We start from the raw sequence: 17,416 nt of genomic DNA, 5'->3' as shown, positions 1-17,416 counted from the left end.
AAAGGAGATTCGGTGTTCAGGTGTTTTGAGACGCCTTTCTCGGCGTGAGCCCTGAAGAACAGAACACCGCGGTGCTGAATTGGGCTCTTTTACATCTTTTTGTTTACTCAAACTGCGATTTGTTTTTGTTCGTTCAAGTGCAGGAGGGACTTCGAGGAGAACTTTGCAGAAGAGAGCTCTGTTCAGTGTCGCTGTCTGTGATACACGGCTCTCTCTCTGCGTGCGCACCGTGTTAGCACGTCACGTTTGATGTGGTAATTTCACAGTAGGTTTAACCCTTGTGCATTGTTCAAATTCACTACCCTTTCGTTATGTTTGGGATGAAAACATCCACTCAATTAAACTGCTGTAAAAATGTAACAATAAAAAAGAAGTGTGTTTATGCACCTGCTGCCTTTTGATGGTGAAAAGTACGGATGGCCACTAACAATGCATCTAAGCCAATCTTGTTACTAATCTTTGACATACCTAAGACTGTGATAAAAGGTAAAAAAATATCCAGTCCACAATCACTTTTTAAATTGAAAATATGTAATTTTGTGTATTTTTTCCCCCAAATCAGTGACATCATTTATGAACTTGGTAATTAAAGAGTTAAAATCTTATATATATATATTTTTAACATTTGGTAGTTTTGATCAGGACAGAGGTTGCTTAATAGATTTATGCAAAAAAATTGAAAAAATATTTATCTGATACATTTTTACAGCAGTTTAATTTAGTGTATGTTTTCATCCACGAACATAACAAAAGGGTAGGGAATTTGCCCAGAGTGTACTGTTGAGTTTTTGAAAAATTTCAAAGCATTTTCCCAAAATATGGGTCAAAATAACATTTGTCTCCAAAAATCATTCCATTAGCTCAAACACAGAGAAAGTTGTGGCCAAAATAAGACTCAACTTTACCCCCTAGTGGACAAAAACGTCCCCAATAACGTATAAGGGTTAAAGACTCGTTCTCACCCCCTACAGATTCGGCTAGGTATAGATCCGCGCTAAAATATAAAGGTGAAAGTCATCATAGCTTGCTTAGTATAGACCCAGCTCTCAACCCAACTTTGAGAATAGATTAACCGCTATTTTTCTTATCGCCCGATAAGAGTCTCACGTTAACGCAGCACGTTAACGGCGATAACGGCCCTCCACTAATATACATACATACATACATACATGCATATTTTACATAATGCTGAAAAATATCTAAAAGGCAGACTGGAACATTGAATCTGTAGAAGATGTCCCCAGTGTCTTGGATATCACTTAGTCATAATTCTCACTCAGAGCACTTTAGTTTGAACTCTGTTACACGAGTTTCACGAAAGCAAACATAATTTCTTTTAATGGAATCTATTTTAAAATGAGGCCTTTTGCTCTTACAATATCAGACTCAATATGAAGCTCCTAATGTTAGATCTAACACTGCTTTTTTCTCTTCACAGGTGAACGAGATTTATCATGACCATTCTCTCGGGGCACTAATAAACGTGGTGCTAGTTCGGATTGTTTTGGTCGATTCCAGAAAAGTAAGAATTATTCACCTATTGACATCATGCATTGAATATCAGATGACAAGTTAAAATCTGCATGAAATTAAAATTAGCCACATTTGCTATTTTATTACACCTTTTCTGATCTTATTCTTTATAATCATTATGTGTATAATTCATCAGTGCAAACATCAGTGTTCTTTTGTTAAGTACTTCATAATATTAGTAAACGATTTGTAGGCTTTTTTTTTAGTGGATCAATGGAAGATGGAGTGATTGGAAAACTTGTTTGGTGTTGCTAATAAGTGAAAGTGTAGTGGTGACCCATACTCGGAATTTGTTATCTGCATTTAACCCATCCTAGTGCAAACACACAGTAGGGAACACACACACACTGTTACCACACAACTGGAGCAGTTGGCGGCCATGTTGCTGTGGTGCCCAGGGAGTAGTTGGGGTGCCTTACTCAAGGGTCTCACCTCAGTCGTGGTATTGAGGGTGGAAGAGGTCATTGACTCCCCCCACCTACATTCCCTACTGGACCTGAGACTCGAAGCGCAACCTTCGGGTTACAAGTCCGTCTCTCTACCCATTAGGCCATGACTACCCCCATAGTAGTGCTAAAAGTTTAGTTTTCACTGTGAAAGATCACTATTGTAACTTAAAAAATATATATTTCTTTAGTTTGTTCTCTTTGCACAGATCCCCAAATGGTCCACTTTGCTGTCTGTAGCCGTTTAGCACTTTACAGTTCTGTATAAAGACAATTTGCATGATATTGCATCTGTGGCAAACTTGTATAAAATACACACTCCGTTTCTCTCTCTTCCAATCTCTGTCTCATACTCACACCTACATAAACACGTAAACACACCGTTAGCTTAGCTTACATGTGCATCTTTTTCCCACCCCTTCTACTGGGTGCTCACCATGGCCTAGGGCCTGTTATTCCATCGGACTGAGCAAACGGAAACTAAAAGCATTGAGTTCCCATGGGACTCTTTTCAAAGTCGCACGCCTTCACAGTTCAACACCAAAGCACACAGAGTGCTGATGTTATGCAATTGCCTACCCAATCCCCCCTCCCCAACACATAAGCTTGCACACACCAGGACATCCCCTATGGGACCAAGCAAAGGATTCTGGGAAGAGAGAATCAAGAGTGCAAGATAAACAATCAATGATGACCCTGTCTCATTCATGAACACAGCTCCATAAAATGCTGCTCTACCTGTAACTGGTGATCAGGGAGAAGCTGATCTCAGATCAGGTAACCAGACTCTGATGTGGTTGACCTGATAGTGACCACAGTTCTTGTTTCGGCTTCTATCTGTCACAGTTACTCACTAAGAAAATCCCTCATCTCTTCAACATCTCACCTGGACAGATATAAGGATACATTAATAGCAGTAGTGTACATTACATGCATTAATGGTGAAGGATCTTCAAGGAGGGACTAATTAAATCATTAATTCATTAATTTGTTCAGAAACACTGATTCATTCATGAATAGTCAATGAGTCATTGAATCTTTTACTAATTTGTTAAAAATACTGATTCATTCATTCACAAATAAATTATTATTTTTATGAGTGAATCTTGATTCATTCCCATTAAAAATTGAATCCTTCATGTGAATCACTGAATAAGTGAGTGAGTGATTCAATTAATAATGTAGGAGTGAGTCATTGAATGATTGTTTCAGGCAATTAGTTCACAACAGCGATTCATTCAAGAAGTGACATTGAATTATTTACTTAATTCAAAATACTCTCTTTATGGCTGAATTATAAAATCATACACATGAATCACATGAGTCATTGAATCATTTTTTCAGCTGATTGGTTCAGAAACACTGTCACTGCGTTGCTCAGAGATTAAATTTTTTTAATTAAGCCTTTCATAGGATAAATTCCTGAACCTTTCAAAATAGTTTGTTTGATATGCCTGACACATTAACATTGCATTAATCAGCTGGGCTTTTATTTTTATTTTTGGACCACTGAGAGAGAGTGTTCCAGAAACCTGTTTGGAAAAGCTGTCATTTTCTAATTAACATTAATTCTGTTTGGTACCACTAGTGTCTCAAAAATTTCACATGAGACAACCCAGAGACAAACTAAACTGAGCTTTGAAAGAGCAATTTTCCTCTGGGATCATCTGAAAAATTTGATGTCTGTATAATAGCTCTTAATCAGTAGTGAAGTTAACACCTACTCCATTTATTCAATCAGCATCAGGTTCAGGAAGAAAGGATCTTTTCTCCATGAGTGCTATCTGGATGCATAACCCATATACAAGATATTTTAAACCATTTAAACTTGACAAACCAACACCTCTCTATCTCTGCGACGGAGCTTACTATTACCACAAATGTCAAATCAGCCAGCAGGAGGAATAGCTCACAACGCTATGGTTCCCTCAAACCTTACATTATGACATTATGCCACCCCCAGCTATTTTGATAAATGGTGATTTTTTTACTCTTTGACAGATAGTGCGTGGGGCTACATGGTGATTACGTGCAGTTTCAGGGGAGATGGAGAGACAGAGTTCCACGGCGGGTCAGGCAGATGGTGTTTCCTGCACTGATTTGTGGTGATTGTCCCGCTGGCCTTGTCTTTCTAGGATTAAGTTCTTTAAATGCAAACTGTCCCACATGAACTCATCAGGCAGTTGGCACACGGGTCTCTCTCTGTTTATCTGTCAGTTCTCTCTTCATCTCTGTCCCTGTGCTCGTGCATCTTCTGGTTTCCATGTCATTCTGTCTTTTCCTTCCGTCTGTTGCTGGTCACGCTTTGTCTGCCTCTCACTGTGGCTTAAAATGTTGTTAAACTCCATTCAGGGATACAGTGGCCATAGGGATCACCATGACATTCCAGTGGGTCGGTTGACCTGTGGGCTGGCTGGTGAAACCATATTTAGATAAAAAAGTAAATATACAGTGATTTTAAAAAGAAAAAAAAAACTTTTCAAAATCATCAGGCAGGCTGGCCACGCCCCAGTGGTAGAGTGTGGTGTAGACACAAAATAAAAGCAATTGAATGCAGCCCTGATACCCAGTTTATTGAAAATGTACATTTATCAGTGCAGGATTTGAACACAGTCTCTATAGCAGGGTTCCATCAGTGATATTTTATATTAGTTTTTATTATATTAATATGGTTCAAGTTTTTATAAATTGTTTTAGCAATTCTGTTACTTACGTGCTTTTGTCATTTATATATATATATATATATTTCTTTTATATTAACAAAATAATAAGCACATGTTAATCCTAGGCAGTTTTTCTCCAAATTTATTCCTGACTCCCATAAATAAAAGAACAATTCAATGTCTTGCTGAGCTAATATGCACATTTTTTTTAATTAACACATTCTTGCTAGTTCATACAAACATATTATTTAATTTAAACAGATAACACACACAAAGAACTGGAATCATGGCTACCGTAACTCAGGTGCTGTTATGGTTAAGGTGGGAAATGTCCTGGAATGTTAGAACCATCATCCACATGTTTTTGCACATGTAGTACAAGATACTTCCTGTTAAACAGAGGCACAATAATACAGTTGTTCCATTTTAGAAATTTCATTACAGTTTTGTTAACCTTTATCTCAACCCTAGAACGCTTTCAGTGTGAAAACCCTTCCATGTTTTGATTTTTCTTATTCGCACTCACTCACATCCTCGATTCACTCTAGATCACCCACCTATTTCAATAGCACTGCCACATTTATACATCTTTCTCTATCTGTATCTTTTTCCTCCACCTCTCCCTTCCCTCTTTTTCTCTCTCTTACACAAATGCCTGGTTGTTCCACACCCACTCCTCTCCCCTGCCGCCTCAGCCCCAATCAGCATGTAGCCTCGCTCGCCTTGCCATCAGGTTGTCCATCATTCCCAATTACTGTGGCAACCGTTGCTGCCGGGAGCGGCACACAGCGATCAACCAAGTGACCCCACACACCTCCAACAATGTTCCAACATCACAGTCTCTTCTGCACATCTGTTCCACTCTTCTCCTCACCTAGCGCCAAAAAGATAAAGAGACAGTGACATGACACACTCAACATCAATCCACACAGCGCGCGAGTGTGTGTCTCAGTGTGTGTGTTTGGTGGATCACAGAGAAGATAAAGATGCCGAAACATTCTTATAATGAGCTCGCTTGCCTGTCTGTCATGTATTCCCTTACCAAGAACAATAGGAAGTCTCTTGTGTACAGAATTCTGAGAAACCCCCTTCATGACATTATCAACAAACATCTATGGTTTGAATGGATGGAATGAAGATAATTGACAATAAATTGTGTTTAGAACTAGTTTACATTAGAGTCTGCTGTCTGCGCACAAACTTATGGCGTAAAAATTATGCGCTGGATGCACTTTTGATTAAAGTGATGCTGAGTTGAGTTATTTCCCACCGCCCTCTTTCTTCCCATGGTGCACAGCAATGCATTGGAATGGTGAAGCCTCCCTCTACTGGTTGGTGAAGACATTGCAGCGTAGTTCTCCGAGTTCATGACCTTGATACAAAGTAAAATGCACAAAGTGAGGCACAGGGAAAGAGAGAGGCAGTTTCAGGACACGCATCTGGAAAGGATCTCCTACTTCCATGGCTCTCATGGCCATGTCATCAGAACTCAGCTGCGCATTCCTGTCTGAATGTTTCTTTGCACACATTTATTTCCCTGCACAGATTGTAGAAGAAAACAAGCGTAATTCTTTATGTCTGTGTTAACATGAGTGTGAAATGTAGCAATAATAACAGCATCATGGCCACCATGGTTTACAATGTTAACCTTTTTTTTTATTACTATTATATAAATATTTCATGGCAACGTGTCCAGTTTCACTATACAAACTATTTTGATTGGATCAGTACTTTCAGCATCAAAGGAAGTTAATGATACCAGATGATTGATTAACAAAAGTGCTAAACTTTTGAAGTTTGTGGGGATGTAAATGTTTAGGCGTCTGTCCTCTGATTAAATGAATGAGATGAAATTCTTGCAGAGTCTTGCTGACCCCAAACTTTTGAAATGTTGCATACATACGTTGGTCTGGCAGTAACAATCATCTGTACTCATAGGGTTCTTTTTAAATGTTACTCACCCTCACGTCATGTCAAAGACATTTTAAATTTTTATTTTTTTGCGTAACACAAATAAAAAGCTTTGAAATACTAGTTCCTTTTTTTTTTTTTTTTTTACATTATTTCAAGCTCCAAAAAAGATGCCAAAGCATCATAAAAGTCATCCATACCACCCATGTGCTCTATTCCAGGTCCTCTAAAGTCATATAATACATTTATGGGCGCAACAGAACAAAATTGGAAAATAGATTCAGTCAAAAATTAATAAAATGTTAAATGGTGAACTATTGCTTAAGTAGACTGTATTAACCTCGTAACTTAATTTAGATTTTTGGAATTGATTCATAACTTCATCAGATGCCAATAGCTAAATCAAAATGTAGATTGTAGAGTGTAATGTAGATGAAGAGTTTAATGTCCTTTCATGTATGCTTTCAGTCCATGAGCCTCATTGAGCTGGGCAATCCTTCTCAGAGTCTGGAGAATGTGTGTCGCTGGGCTTTCGAACAGCAGAGGAAGGACACTAATGATAAAGATTACCATGATCACGCCATCTTTCTCACTCGTCAAGAGTTTGGACCCACAGGGATGCAGGGTAAAATCACCACACAAGCACACAGCATCATCAACCCTCAGAGATTGAAACATGTTGCGAACAAGAGCAGTTGATCTTTCAAACATGAACACATGTGCTCAGTTTGAAAAATGGGTATCTGTACGGACATGCCACAATGATCTTGAAATGACCTTGACTTCAGGCTTCAGACCAGTGGAAAATAAGTGAAAATATTAAATATATTGTATATATGTGATGAAGATGTGAGTAGTACAAACTCAATCCGGTGTTCTTATGTTTTGGTAGGTTATGCTCCTGTCACAGGCATGTGTCATCCTGTACGGAGCTGCACTCTCAACCATGAGGACGGTTTCTCGTCTGCTTTTGTCGTGGCACATGAAACCGGCCATGTGTGAGTATCTGCTACAGTATGTGAAGAGATGCCACATATTTTTTCATTTGTACAGCAGTTAGTTCCAGTCCTGATTGGTTGAGCACCATTCGAACAGCTGACTTTCCACTGTTTGTGTCGCTAATTACTGTATTAGTGGTTAGGATTTAACAATGTTCTCTTTCTGGAAGTTACACTGAAATGTCAGTAGATGGCGATAAATAATTGTCTTGTGATGAGTAAATCAGTGAATCACTGAATTGCTCACAATTAATTTATTCAACATGGATTCATTCAGTAAATAAGTGACTGGCTGGATCTGATTTTGCATACTTACCTACTATATAGTAAGTAAAAAGCAGTATGTGAAAAGAGTAGTATGTACATATTTATAATATTGATAATATAATAGGGCAAAAAACAACAACAACAACAAAAGAAAACAGTTGTTGTACTACTTCCGAAAAGATTCTGAAGTGTGCATCTAATGGACGCTTTATTATCTCATGAGACCATGGGAGAGGTTTTGTGAACAGAAGCGATGCATCTGACACTGGTAGGGCACATAGCAATTACAGATATAGCATGTAAATTATATTCATACTACATACTGTCATGAGTCCGGACCCGGTGGTCCTCCCTCTCACCACCAGAGGGCACCACTTCCATTCTCCCGGACTCGTCACCTTCACTCACTCACACATTCACTCTACACACCTGGTTCACTCTGTACACCTGTTCACATACTCACTCACACAGCTGTTCCCCATTTGTTCACGAGTATATAGTTTTGTCTCACACACCACTCTGTCTGGTTGCATTAGTCGTCATTGGTATATGCTGTGGTTCCTGATACTCGTGTTTTGGCTTGTCACCATCATTTGTTTCTGTTTTGTTTTTGCTGTGTTGGCCTTTGTGTTCTCTTTCATTAAAAAGTGATATTTCCCTGCATTCGGACTCAGACCCTGTTTCTGTCATGGCGCGGTAGAGACTTTCATGCTAAAGTACATATTTTTTAAAGTTGCAAAATACTATTCATATTATTAAGAGATTATGCAATTTTGGATGCAAGCTACTATGATTGAATAGAGTCATTTTCTCAATAGATTTGTTAAAAAACTAATTAATTTAGGAATAAAACAAGTGACTCATGATTGTGACTCATGAAGTGATTCATTCACACAACCAATTCATTCAAAACTCTCAAATTCACATAATTCCATAAATATGGCATCTATCCTGAACAATGTCTGTTTGTAACTTAATTAAAATAAAAAAAAATAAAAATAAAGGGCAAGTTGTCCTCAAAAATTGTAATTGTTTGTATATATGCATACATATGCGCTATAGGTTGGGGATGGAGCATGATGGGCAGGGGAATCGTTGTGGAGATGAGGTGCAGATGGGGAGCATCATGGCCCCACTGGTGCAGGCTGCTTTCCACCGTTTCCAATGGTCCCGCTGCAGTCAGCAGGAACTGGGCCGCTATCTGCAGTGAGTGTTAGACAGACATACCTGTACACAGACAATCTTGAGTACCACTGTGGATTATATACCATCTCATTCTGCCTTTGAAGTTCGTATGATTGTCTCCGTGACGACCCGATCGAGCCCAAATGGGAGGAGCTTCCGCACCTGCCCGGGATGGATTACTCCATGCACGAACAGTGTCGCTTTGACTTTGGGGCCGGATACATGATGTGCACAGCGGTGAGTCTTGAATTTACTGATGCACGGGTTTTTTCATTCAAGTAATGCATTATTATAATGCGATTGTAAAATCACTACGAGCATGTATAAGCATTCTTCCTCGACAACCATCAGCTTGCCATAACAATCACCATTTGTGGTCACTGGGTTCACCAGAGAGTGCCGTGACCCAGTATGATGTGTGTTATACATGCCAATAATGCATTATGAATGGAACACAGTATTTTGTGTTAAGTGATTGAATTTTGATATCTATACATGCCAAAGGGAAAAGGCTTAATGGAACAGAATAGTGCACCAAAAATGTTCAGTCTCTCACTATTTTACTCATTCTCATGTTGTTACAAACCTGTATGACTTTCTTTCTTCTGTGGAGGACAAAAGTAGGAGCTTTCAAGCTTTTTAAAGCACACAAAGGCGCCATTAAAGTATCATAAAAGCTCTTTATTCCAAGTCTTCTGAAATAATGCAATTTATAGAGACTGAAATTTAAGTCACCGTTCACTGCTCTAGGTCTTTTTGACATGTTCAGCCCAGCAGCACCGATTCATTAACAAGTACTTCTTTTGTGTTCTTTTCTTTTGCAATCTATTGTTTATTTTTTATAATTTTTGCAATAATTTTGCAAGTTTAAAGCCTTTAAAACATAGTGCGTGTTCCAAAAAAAAAAAAAAAAACCTTTGTAATACGGTTTAACATGAGGAAAAGTGATTGATGAAACTATTTTCATTTTTGAGTGAACACTTCTTTTAGTGAATAAGAGAAGAACCAGGTTTTAAAACTTCAAAACCTTAGCACATCAGCTGGTTTTATTCAAAACCAGATGGCATGAGTTTGATATCACTTGATAAACTGGAAACAAATGATTTCACGAATCATTTCTGCTCACAAAATGAGATTCCAGTTGAACAGCACTGCTTGGACTGTACTTCACTGTCTTGTTAAACCATTCCCTTAGCTGCAAAAGGTGGGGCAATCAGGAGCCCAGGTAAGGTGTTCTCCTCGGTCGCAATGTGGCCTCTTTCATTTGAACTTGGTTCAATTCAGATGGTCTTACTGTTAATCATTACATGTTATTGGTTGGTGTTGAATTCATTGTCATTTTGGAGACACATACACAGCAAGATACTAAACCCATGGTTGTTTCTGAATTAACTGACATTCACAAGCATCAAAAGGGATGCTTGAGTTCAATCAAAATTTAATAATTAAAATCATATTTGGCTTGTACTTCAGTTTCTAAAAATAAATGTAAAAAATCTGTGTACAAAAATGCACAAATTGATGTCATATATACGCTATGTACAATAATATGCACATGAATACTTAAACAAATAGCAATTTCCACACACAGGAAGGAACTGCATTAGGATAAAGGATAATGGGGTTCATCCACCCAGAACAGTAGTCCCACCATTAAATGAGTGATTTACTGTACAGTATGCAATTTTGCAGCTTAGGTAACACATTTTTGTATGGAATAATTTTTTATGCTTTAGCAAAAACATGAGTGGCACAATTCTGCTTCTAAACCCTCTGGAATGCCTTGCCCATAGACTTCAGTTGAAAAAAACACTAGTGTAAACTATTTTTTGGTCTGTTTTTCAAACTGAATGATATAATAATTATCTGTATTAATTGAAAGCATGCCTCAGATTCTCTCAATACTGTGGATCTCAAACCTCTTTTGAACATCCCTTTAATGTCAAGTTAACCAGGTCATTGCAGTCTGGTGACTTTTCAGAGAGTTTTCTACATTCGTTAGAAAATATATCCATGAATAGATTGCTAAATGGGGCAGGTTTAATCATACAGTTCTCAGAAGCATCTAAAAATCTTTACAGGTGCTAAATAATCGTCTAGCTATTGGCCTAGCTATTCGCTATTTAGCTTGGCAAACTGTACAAAATATTCAAACTGAGACCACAGTAGCAGCCAGCTGGCTACTGCTGAAGACTGTGAGCCATTATTTTGCACTTGGTGTCTTGATGTGTTTAAAATGCTTGTTGGGTTTAGGATCCTGCTAAATGTAGTGTCATCATTAGTGCCTCAGCCAGAGATTCTGCTATTGTCTACTACGCCTCTCAGAGGAAAGAAAACAAAGAGAGATTTTGCTCAACGTTTGACCTTAACTGAGGCCATATCCCATCACTACCCAGCATTCTGTTGTCTAACTGTGTTGTTGGTCACAGGCTGCATCATAAATAAAAGAGTTTTCGTCATTTTTTTGATTTGCCTGCATGAGATTGCTTTGTTACATAAATGCAACCTGCCCATTATGCTGTTTTCTCAACTGTTATAATATTATGTTATATTTTATCTTATATTAAGTAACATTTATTTTTTTATTAAAATATATATATATATATATATATATATATATATATATATATATATATATATATATATATATATATATATATAGGTCCTTCTCAAAAAATTAGCATATTGTGATAAAGTTCATTATTTTCCATAATGTAATGATAAAAATTCAACTTTCATATATTTTAGATTCATTGCACACCAACTGAAATATTTCAGGTCTTTTATTGTTTTAATACTGATGATTTTGGCATACAGCTCATGAAAACCCAAAATTCCTATTTTAAATTACATTATGGAAAATAATGAACTTTATCACAATATGCAAATTTTTTTAAAAGGACCTGTATATATATATATATATATATATATATAGAGAGAGAGAGAGAGAGAGAGAGAGAGAGAGAGAGAGAGAGAGAGAGAGAAAAGAGATATTAACTTGTAATGAATTAATTTATTATTATTATAGTAAAAATGTATTTGCAATTTATTAAAAAGGGTCTGTTTAATGGACTTTTTTCTCAATTATTAGAAATGTACATATTAATAGTGGTATTTGTACATCAGTTTAATGAACAGTTTTCTAGTTTGATCCTAACATTATAACTATCTGACCATCTGCGTCTTGTCATAAGATTTCTCTCATTGGTAGTGTGTGTAAGAATGATTTTTTACATCTCTCTGTTTTTCTGTTTTACAGTATCGCCCCTTTGACCCCTGTAAGCAGCTTTGGTGTGCTCACCCAGACAATCCCTTCTTCTGCAAGACCAAAAAAGGTCCACCCATTGATGGAACTAAATGCGGTGATGGCAAGGTACCACTTAGCCTTTCATGAAGATTCATGCTGAGGTGCTGAGACTCACTTGTTTCCTCTGTGTTTATGTGTTTGCCCTGCTCTCTTCCTCGCTCAGCACTGTCTTAAAGGCCATTGCAGGCATCTAACTCCAGACATCATAAAACAGGATGGAAACTGGGGGATGTGGAGTGAGTTTGGCGCCTGCTCTCGCACCTGTGGAAGGGGACTACAGTTTCGCACCCGAGCTTGTGACAATCCGCTGTTTGTATATCTCTATCTATATATATCTGTATATATCTGTATATATCTGTATCTATCTATCTATCTATCTATCTATCTATCTATCTATCTATCTATCTATCTATCTATCTATCTGTTGGATTGTCAAATTTTTTCATTTATATATTTTTTCCCCACCACTTCCTTTAACCTCCTCCAGTCCAGCTAAAGGTGGACGTTCTTGCTCTGGCCCAAGCTATCAGTTCCAGATGTGTAATACACATGAATGTGAGGACCCGTACCATGACTACAGAGCCGAGCAATGTAGAAAAATGGACAACAAGTCTGAGTACCAGAATACCTGGCACCACTGGCTGCCTTATGAACACTCTGACCGTAAGTAATGCGACAAATTGGTCTTTATGAAAAATTGACTTGGATGTACTTCTGGAGCAGAACTGTGTAATAACATTATCTAACTATCCTCTGTTGGACAGAAATGTAATAGATGTGGAATATTTTTGAAACCATTTTGTAAATTGAAATGGTGTATGATCAACATTTATTTTATTTTACTTTATTATTTTCTTAATCAAAATACTTAGAATTCAAGATCTTCTAAATTCTCATCGATATGGACTAAATCCCAATCCATCACTCAAGTATCTCTCTTGTCTTGTTTTCCATAGCTAAGCAACGCTGCAAATTGTACTGTCAATCCAAAGAGACGCGAGCTGTAGTCAACATGCAAACTCAGGTGGAACCTGGAACAAGCTGCTCCTACAAAGATCCCTACAGTGTGTGTGTGTACGGAGACTGTGAGGTAAATAGCCGTGTGTACCGGTTGTTAATGTTTGTGTTTAGTGGCCTGTTGCTGACGGTGTCTCTCTCCCTTCAGAAAGTGGGCTGTGATAATGTGGTTGGATCAGGTCTACAGGAAGATAAGTGCGGCGTCTGCGGGGGAGACGGAACCAAGTGCAAGACTCACAAGTTCAACTTCACCTTTGTAGAGAAGAAAAGTACGTCTCCAGAGCACACATACAGTATAGGCTCGGTTCCAAAACCTGTTATAGGCAGGATTTTAAGGCATAACAGGCCCAGTTCAGACACAATGGCTCTTCCAAATATAGGCCTAATTATACTACCTCCCAAGATACCTTCTTTTGGCCAAATTGTTTGCAAAAGCAATCCCGTAACACACTAGAACTTGCAATGTCAGAAAAAAAAAGTCTCTGTTCAGTTTATATGAAACCATTTTGCATTCATTTTTATTTAATACCATGTTTATGTTTCTTAAAATATTGGAGTGAAGTAATAGTGATTTGGAAATGTTTTGCATTTGATTTAGGTGTCATTAAAGTGCTTGAAGTTCCCAGAGGGGCGAGACATCTCTTAATCCAGGAACTTAATGGAACTACTCACATTTTAGGTAAAGCCTGATTATTTCCTGTCGTTTTTTCATACATTTAGCACTATGCTTGTTTGATTCGCAGCTCTTTTTCTCCATTTTTTCATTGAACAGCTGTTAAGAATAAAGCGTCAGGTGATTTCTTTCTCAACGCACATGGAGACTACCCAGTGACGCGCTCAGTCATTGAAAAAGGTCTGGAATGGGAGTATGAAAATAAAAACAACAGGGACACCATTCAAACCAGCGGACCCTTGAAAAACGACGTGGTTGTCATGGTAATCTCCTGTAGGAACTCAAACACACACATAAGTGGATACACAACTTGTCTTAATTGATCTTGTCTTTAATTGTGTAATTGTTTACTAGATTCGAATGCATGAATCAGCCAAGGTGAACGTGTCGATCAAATACATCACTGACAGTGACAGACTAAGTGACGGAGCCAATGAGAATAACATGGTCCCTGATAATGCTGTGACATACTCCTGGATGGTGAAGAGATGGACATCTTGTTCCAAGACATGTGGAGGAGGTAGTACACTGTAACCACAATCTTTTGTTGGGAAGTAGTTTGATAAAGATTGAGACAGTTTCCCTTACATCTCTCAGTTTCTGCTATAATTGATCATTTGCCAAGTCCTGCCTTCAAAACATTAGTGACCAATCATAGCTTAGCAACTGTTACTGTCAACCATTTATAGAGAACTGCAGCGATGTTGTGTTTTGAAATGTATCCTTTTACAACTTTGCAGATTGTTTACAGTCACATACAGTTACATTACACACTGCATGAAATGCAATATTCGAAATGGCATAATGAGGGGACTTTATATTTGGTGTTAGAGTAGTTTACACGAGAGCAGTTATAAATGCAATAAGTCTTTAAAAGCAGTAGATGAGTTTACCTGTTCGCCATAATGACGTTGCATTAGTGATTTTTAGTAGAACAAAACTATCTTTTTTTAATTTTATAACTAAAATTATCTGGAGCATGTGTTAACCACAGTCCCTATTTTAGGCACTTAACCAAAACCCCATTTGGTTCTCTTACGAGAGTTCTCTCGTACTGCGTCTTAGCTAAGACGCTACGGGAAAAGTCTCTTTTCACGAAATACTGAAGCAAAATATTATCCTTAATTTTGAATTTTTGTAAAGCGCATTTGCAGCAGTACACAGCCATAGGCGAGACGGCTCGCTCACTCATTGGCTGCTCTGCAGCAAGTGCACAGCCAATCGAGCGCAGGCTGATGCAATATCAGACCAATTAGGACGCTTCGCGCCCATCACGCCACTTCCCGCCAAAACGGGTGTGGCCCAACCCTATAAAAGTAGCTCGGAAAGGCTGACTCACCTGATTTTTCATCTCTTCAGCGAAGCTCACGCATCGCTGGATCACGGAGGAAGCAAGCGCCGTCTGAGAAGCATCTCAGCGGGACGAGCCATTCTGAAGCTGCTGGCCTTCGTCGCCTTCTACTGCCGTTCCTGCTGCGCGGTCCGGCGCACATATCCTTTCAATTCTGTTATATCAAGCTGTTCTTTATGCGTGTGTGTGTGTTCGCCCTGCGACACACACTCGTAAAAGAGCTTGCGTCTTTTTTAAGATGCCTTCCTGCGGCTCGTCAGAGCCCCACTCAGCGAGGGAGACCGGTACGTCATCTGTGTCTCCTGCCTGGGTGAAGATCATGCAGCGCTCGCGCTCGCTGACAGCGAATGCCCTCACTGCGAGCTGTTGCCATGGTGACTCTGAGGACTCGCTTGGCCTTTTCTCTGAGCCTGCATTCTCCGCTGCGCTGAGGCGCCGCACTCTGCTAGCTTCGGGCAGTGAGGGCTGGGTGAGCTCCGAGGATCTCGCACCTTCTGTTCAGAAGCCCAGCAAACGAGCTGACATCGAGAAGGAGCCGAGGCGAGTGCTCACGCTGGCCGCGACGAGTTTCGGCCTCGAGTGGTCTGCACCAGCGCCCCCCCTCTCGTTCCCGGCTGGATGGTAGTTTCCTCTCGGATGAGCGTACTTCTCAAAGCCCGCCTCATTTCTTCCTGAGCTTCACGAAGAGGTGGCAAAGGCTTGGAATGCTCCATATTCAGCGCGAACTCGTTCGTCTGTCTCACTAGCATTCTCCACACTGGATGATGCTAAAAGCAGGAACTACCTCTCACCCAAGCGCGCCGCTGTTTCAGTTCCAGGAATTGTGACTGTCTCAGCGTTTTCTGCAACGCGCAAGCCTGCACAGTTGCCCGCTTGCCTGCACACAAAAGCCGTTATCACAACAGCTTCAGCAACGCAGCTCAAGACCCCGTTCTCGCTCTACCGGCCATCGCCCCGCGCCTCGGGGACCACGGCAGAGGACTACGGTGAGGCCGGGAGCCCCGAAGCCATCCTAGGCCGTTGTACAAGTCGCCGCGGCCGAACTCTCACCTAAGCGCGCCGCTGTTTCAGTTCCAGGGATTGTGACTGTTTCACCGTCTTTTGCAATGCGCAAGCCTGTATGGTGGCCCGCTTGTGCCAAAAAAAAAAAAAAACAGATATTTCCCGAAAAAGGTGTAATTTCTGCTCAGTGCCCATCTCCACATATAAGCACAGCCCTGCACACAGGGCTCGCGCCTATAAGATCGACTCAGATCGGTCACGCGCTCCACATAGTAAACGTGCCCACTCCTCAGTGCCCACAAACACTATGTCACACACGGCGCGTGGTTTCTGTTAAAACGAAACCCGTGCACGTACGTGCCCAAGAAAGACGGGGGTCTCAGACCCATACTGGATCTTAGACAGCTGAACAAGGCATTGGTGAAACGCAGTTTCAGAATGCTTACGACCAGGAAACTCCTCGCGCATATTCGCAGAGGAGACTGGTTCATGTCAATAGATCTGAAGGACACGTATTTTCAAATACAGATGGCGTCAAGTCACAGGCGATATTTGAGATTCGCCTTCGAGGGCCAGGCATACCAGTTTACAGTCCTGCCGTTCGGCTTGTCCGTAGCTCCTCGTATGTTTACGAGGTGCATGGACGCAGCGCTCGCTCCTCTCAGACTCAGAGGCATGCGAGTGCTGAACTATTTGGATGACTGGCTGATTCTGGCTCAATCACGAGCGGAGCTCGTGGAGCACAGGGCCGTTTTACTCGATCACCTCGAGAAACTCGGTCTCAGTGTCAACTGGACGAAGAGTCGCTGAACTAGTGTTAATTTCGTCACCTATTTTTAATTTAGTCTTAGTCTTGTGCCAAATGTCCTTGCTAGTTTTAGTCATATTTAGTCATTCACATATCTTTTTTTGTCAGTCAAGTTTTAGTTGACTAAAAGTCTCGTCATTTTAGTCTAGTTTTAGTCAAAAGAAAACTCAAGGTATCTTAGTCGACTAAAAGTCTTTTAATTTTAGTCTAGTTTTAGTCAAAATTTTTTAGTGTTTTTTTTTAAATAACACATTA

At 39.7% G+C, this 17,416-nt stretch overlaps 1 protein-coding gene across 1 annotated transcript in view; it reads left to right on the top strand.

Moving 5' to 3' along the window:
* LOC132114131 (A disintegrin and metalloproteinase with thrombospondin motifs 2-like) overlaps positions 1-17,416 on the top strand; it is a 160,700-nt gene that overhangs the window by 129,649 nt on the left and 13,635 nt on the right. Inside the window, exons 5-18 of the mRNA XM_059522258.1 lie at positions 1,439-1,522; positions 7,022-7,178; positions 7,446-7,551; positions 8,881-9,024; positions 9,108-9,240; positions 10,199-10,228; positions 12,263-12,376; positions 12,474-12,619; positions 12,798-12,973; positions 13,267-13,400; positions 13,476-13,596; positions 13,926-14,006; positions 14,100-14,263; positions 14,355-14,520. Of these exons, the coding sequence (XP_059378241.1) occupies positions 1,439-1,522; positions 7,022-7,178; positions 7,446-7,551; positions 8,881-9,024; positions 9,108-9,240; positions 10,199-10,228; positions 12,263-12,376; positions 12,474-12,619; positions 12,798-12,973; positions 13,267-13,400; positions 13,476-13,596; positions 13,926-14,006; positions 14,100-14,263; positions 14,355-14,520 (1,756 nt within the window). The remainder of the gene's footprint in view (positions 1-1,438; positions 1,523-7,021; positions 7,179-7,445; positions 7,552-8,880; positions 9,025-9,107; positions 9,241-10,198; positions 10,229-12,262; positions 12,377-12,473; positions 12,620-12,797; positions 12,974-13,266; positions 13,401-13,475; positions 13,597-13,925; positions 14,007-14,099; positions 14,264-14,354; positions 14,521-17,416) is intronic.

This window comes from Carassius carassius, chromosome 33, assembly GCF_963082965.1.
Source record: "Carassius carassius chromosome 33, fCarCar2.1, whole genome shotgun sequence".
In the NCBI taxonomy this organism is placed as follows: Eukaryota; Metazoa; Chordata; class Actinopteri; order Cypriniformes; family Cyprinidae; genus Carassius; species Carassius carassius.
Note: the sequence above shows the minus strand (reverse complement) of the source record. Positions and strands in the feature narration are given on the sequence as shown.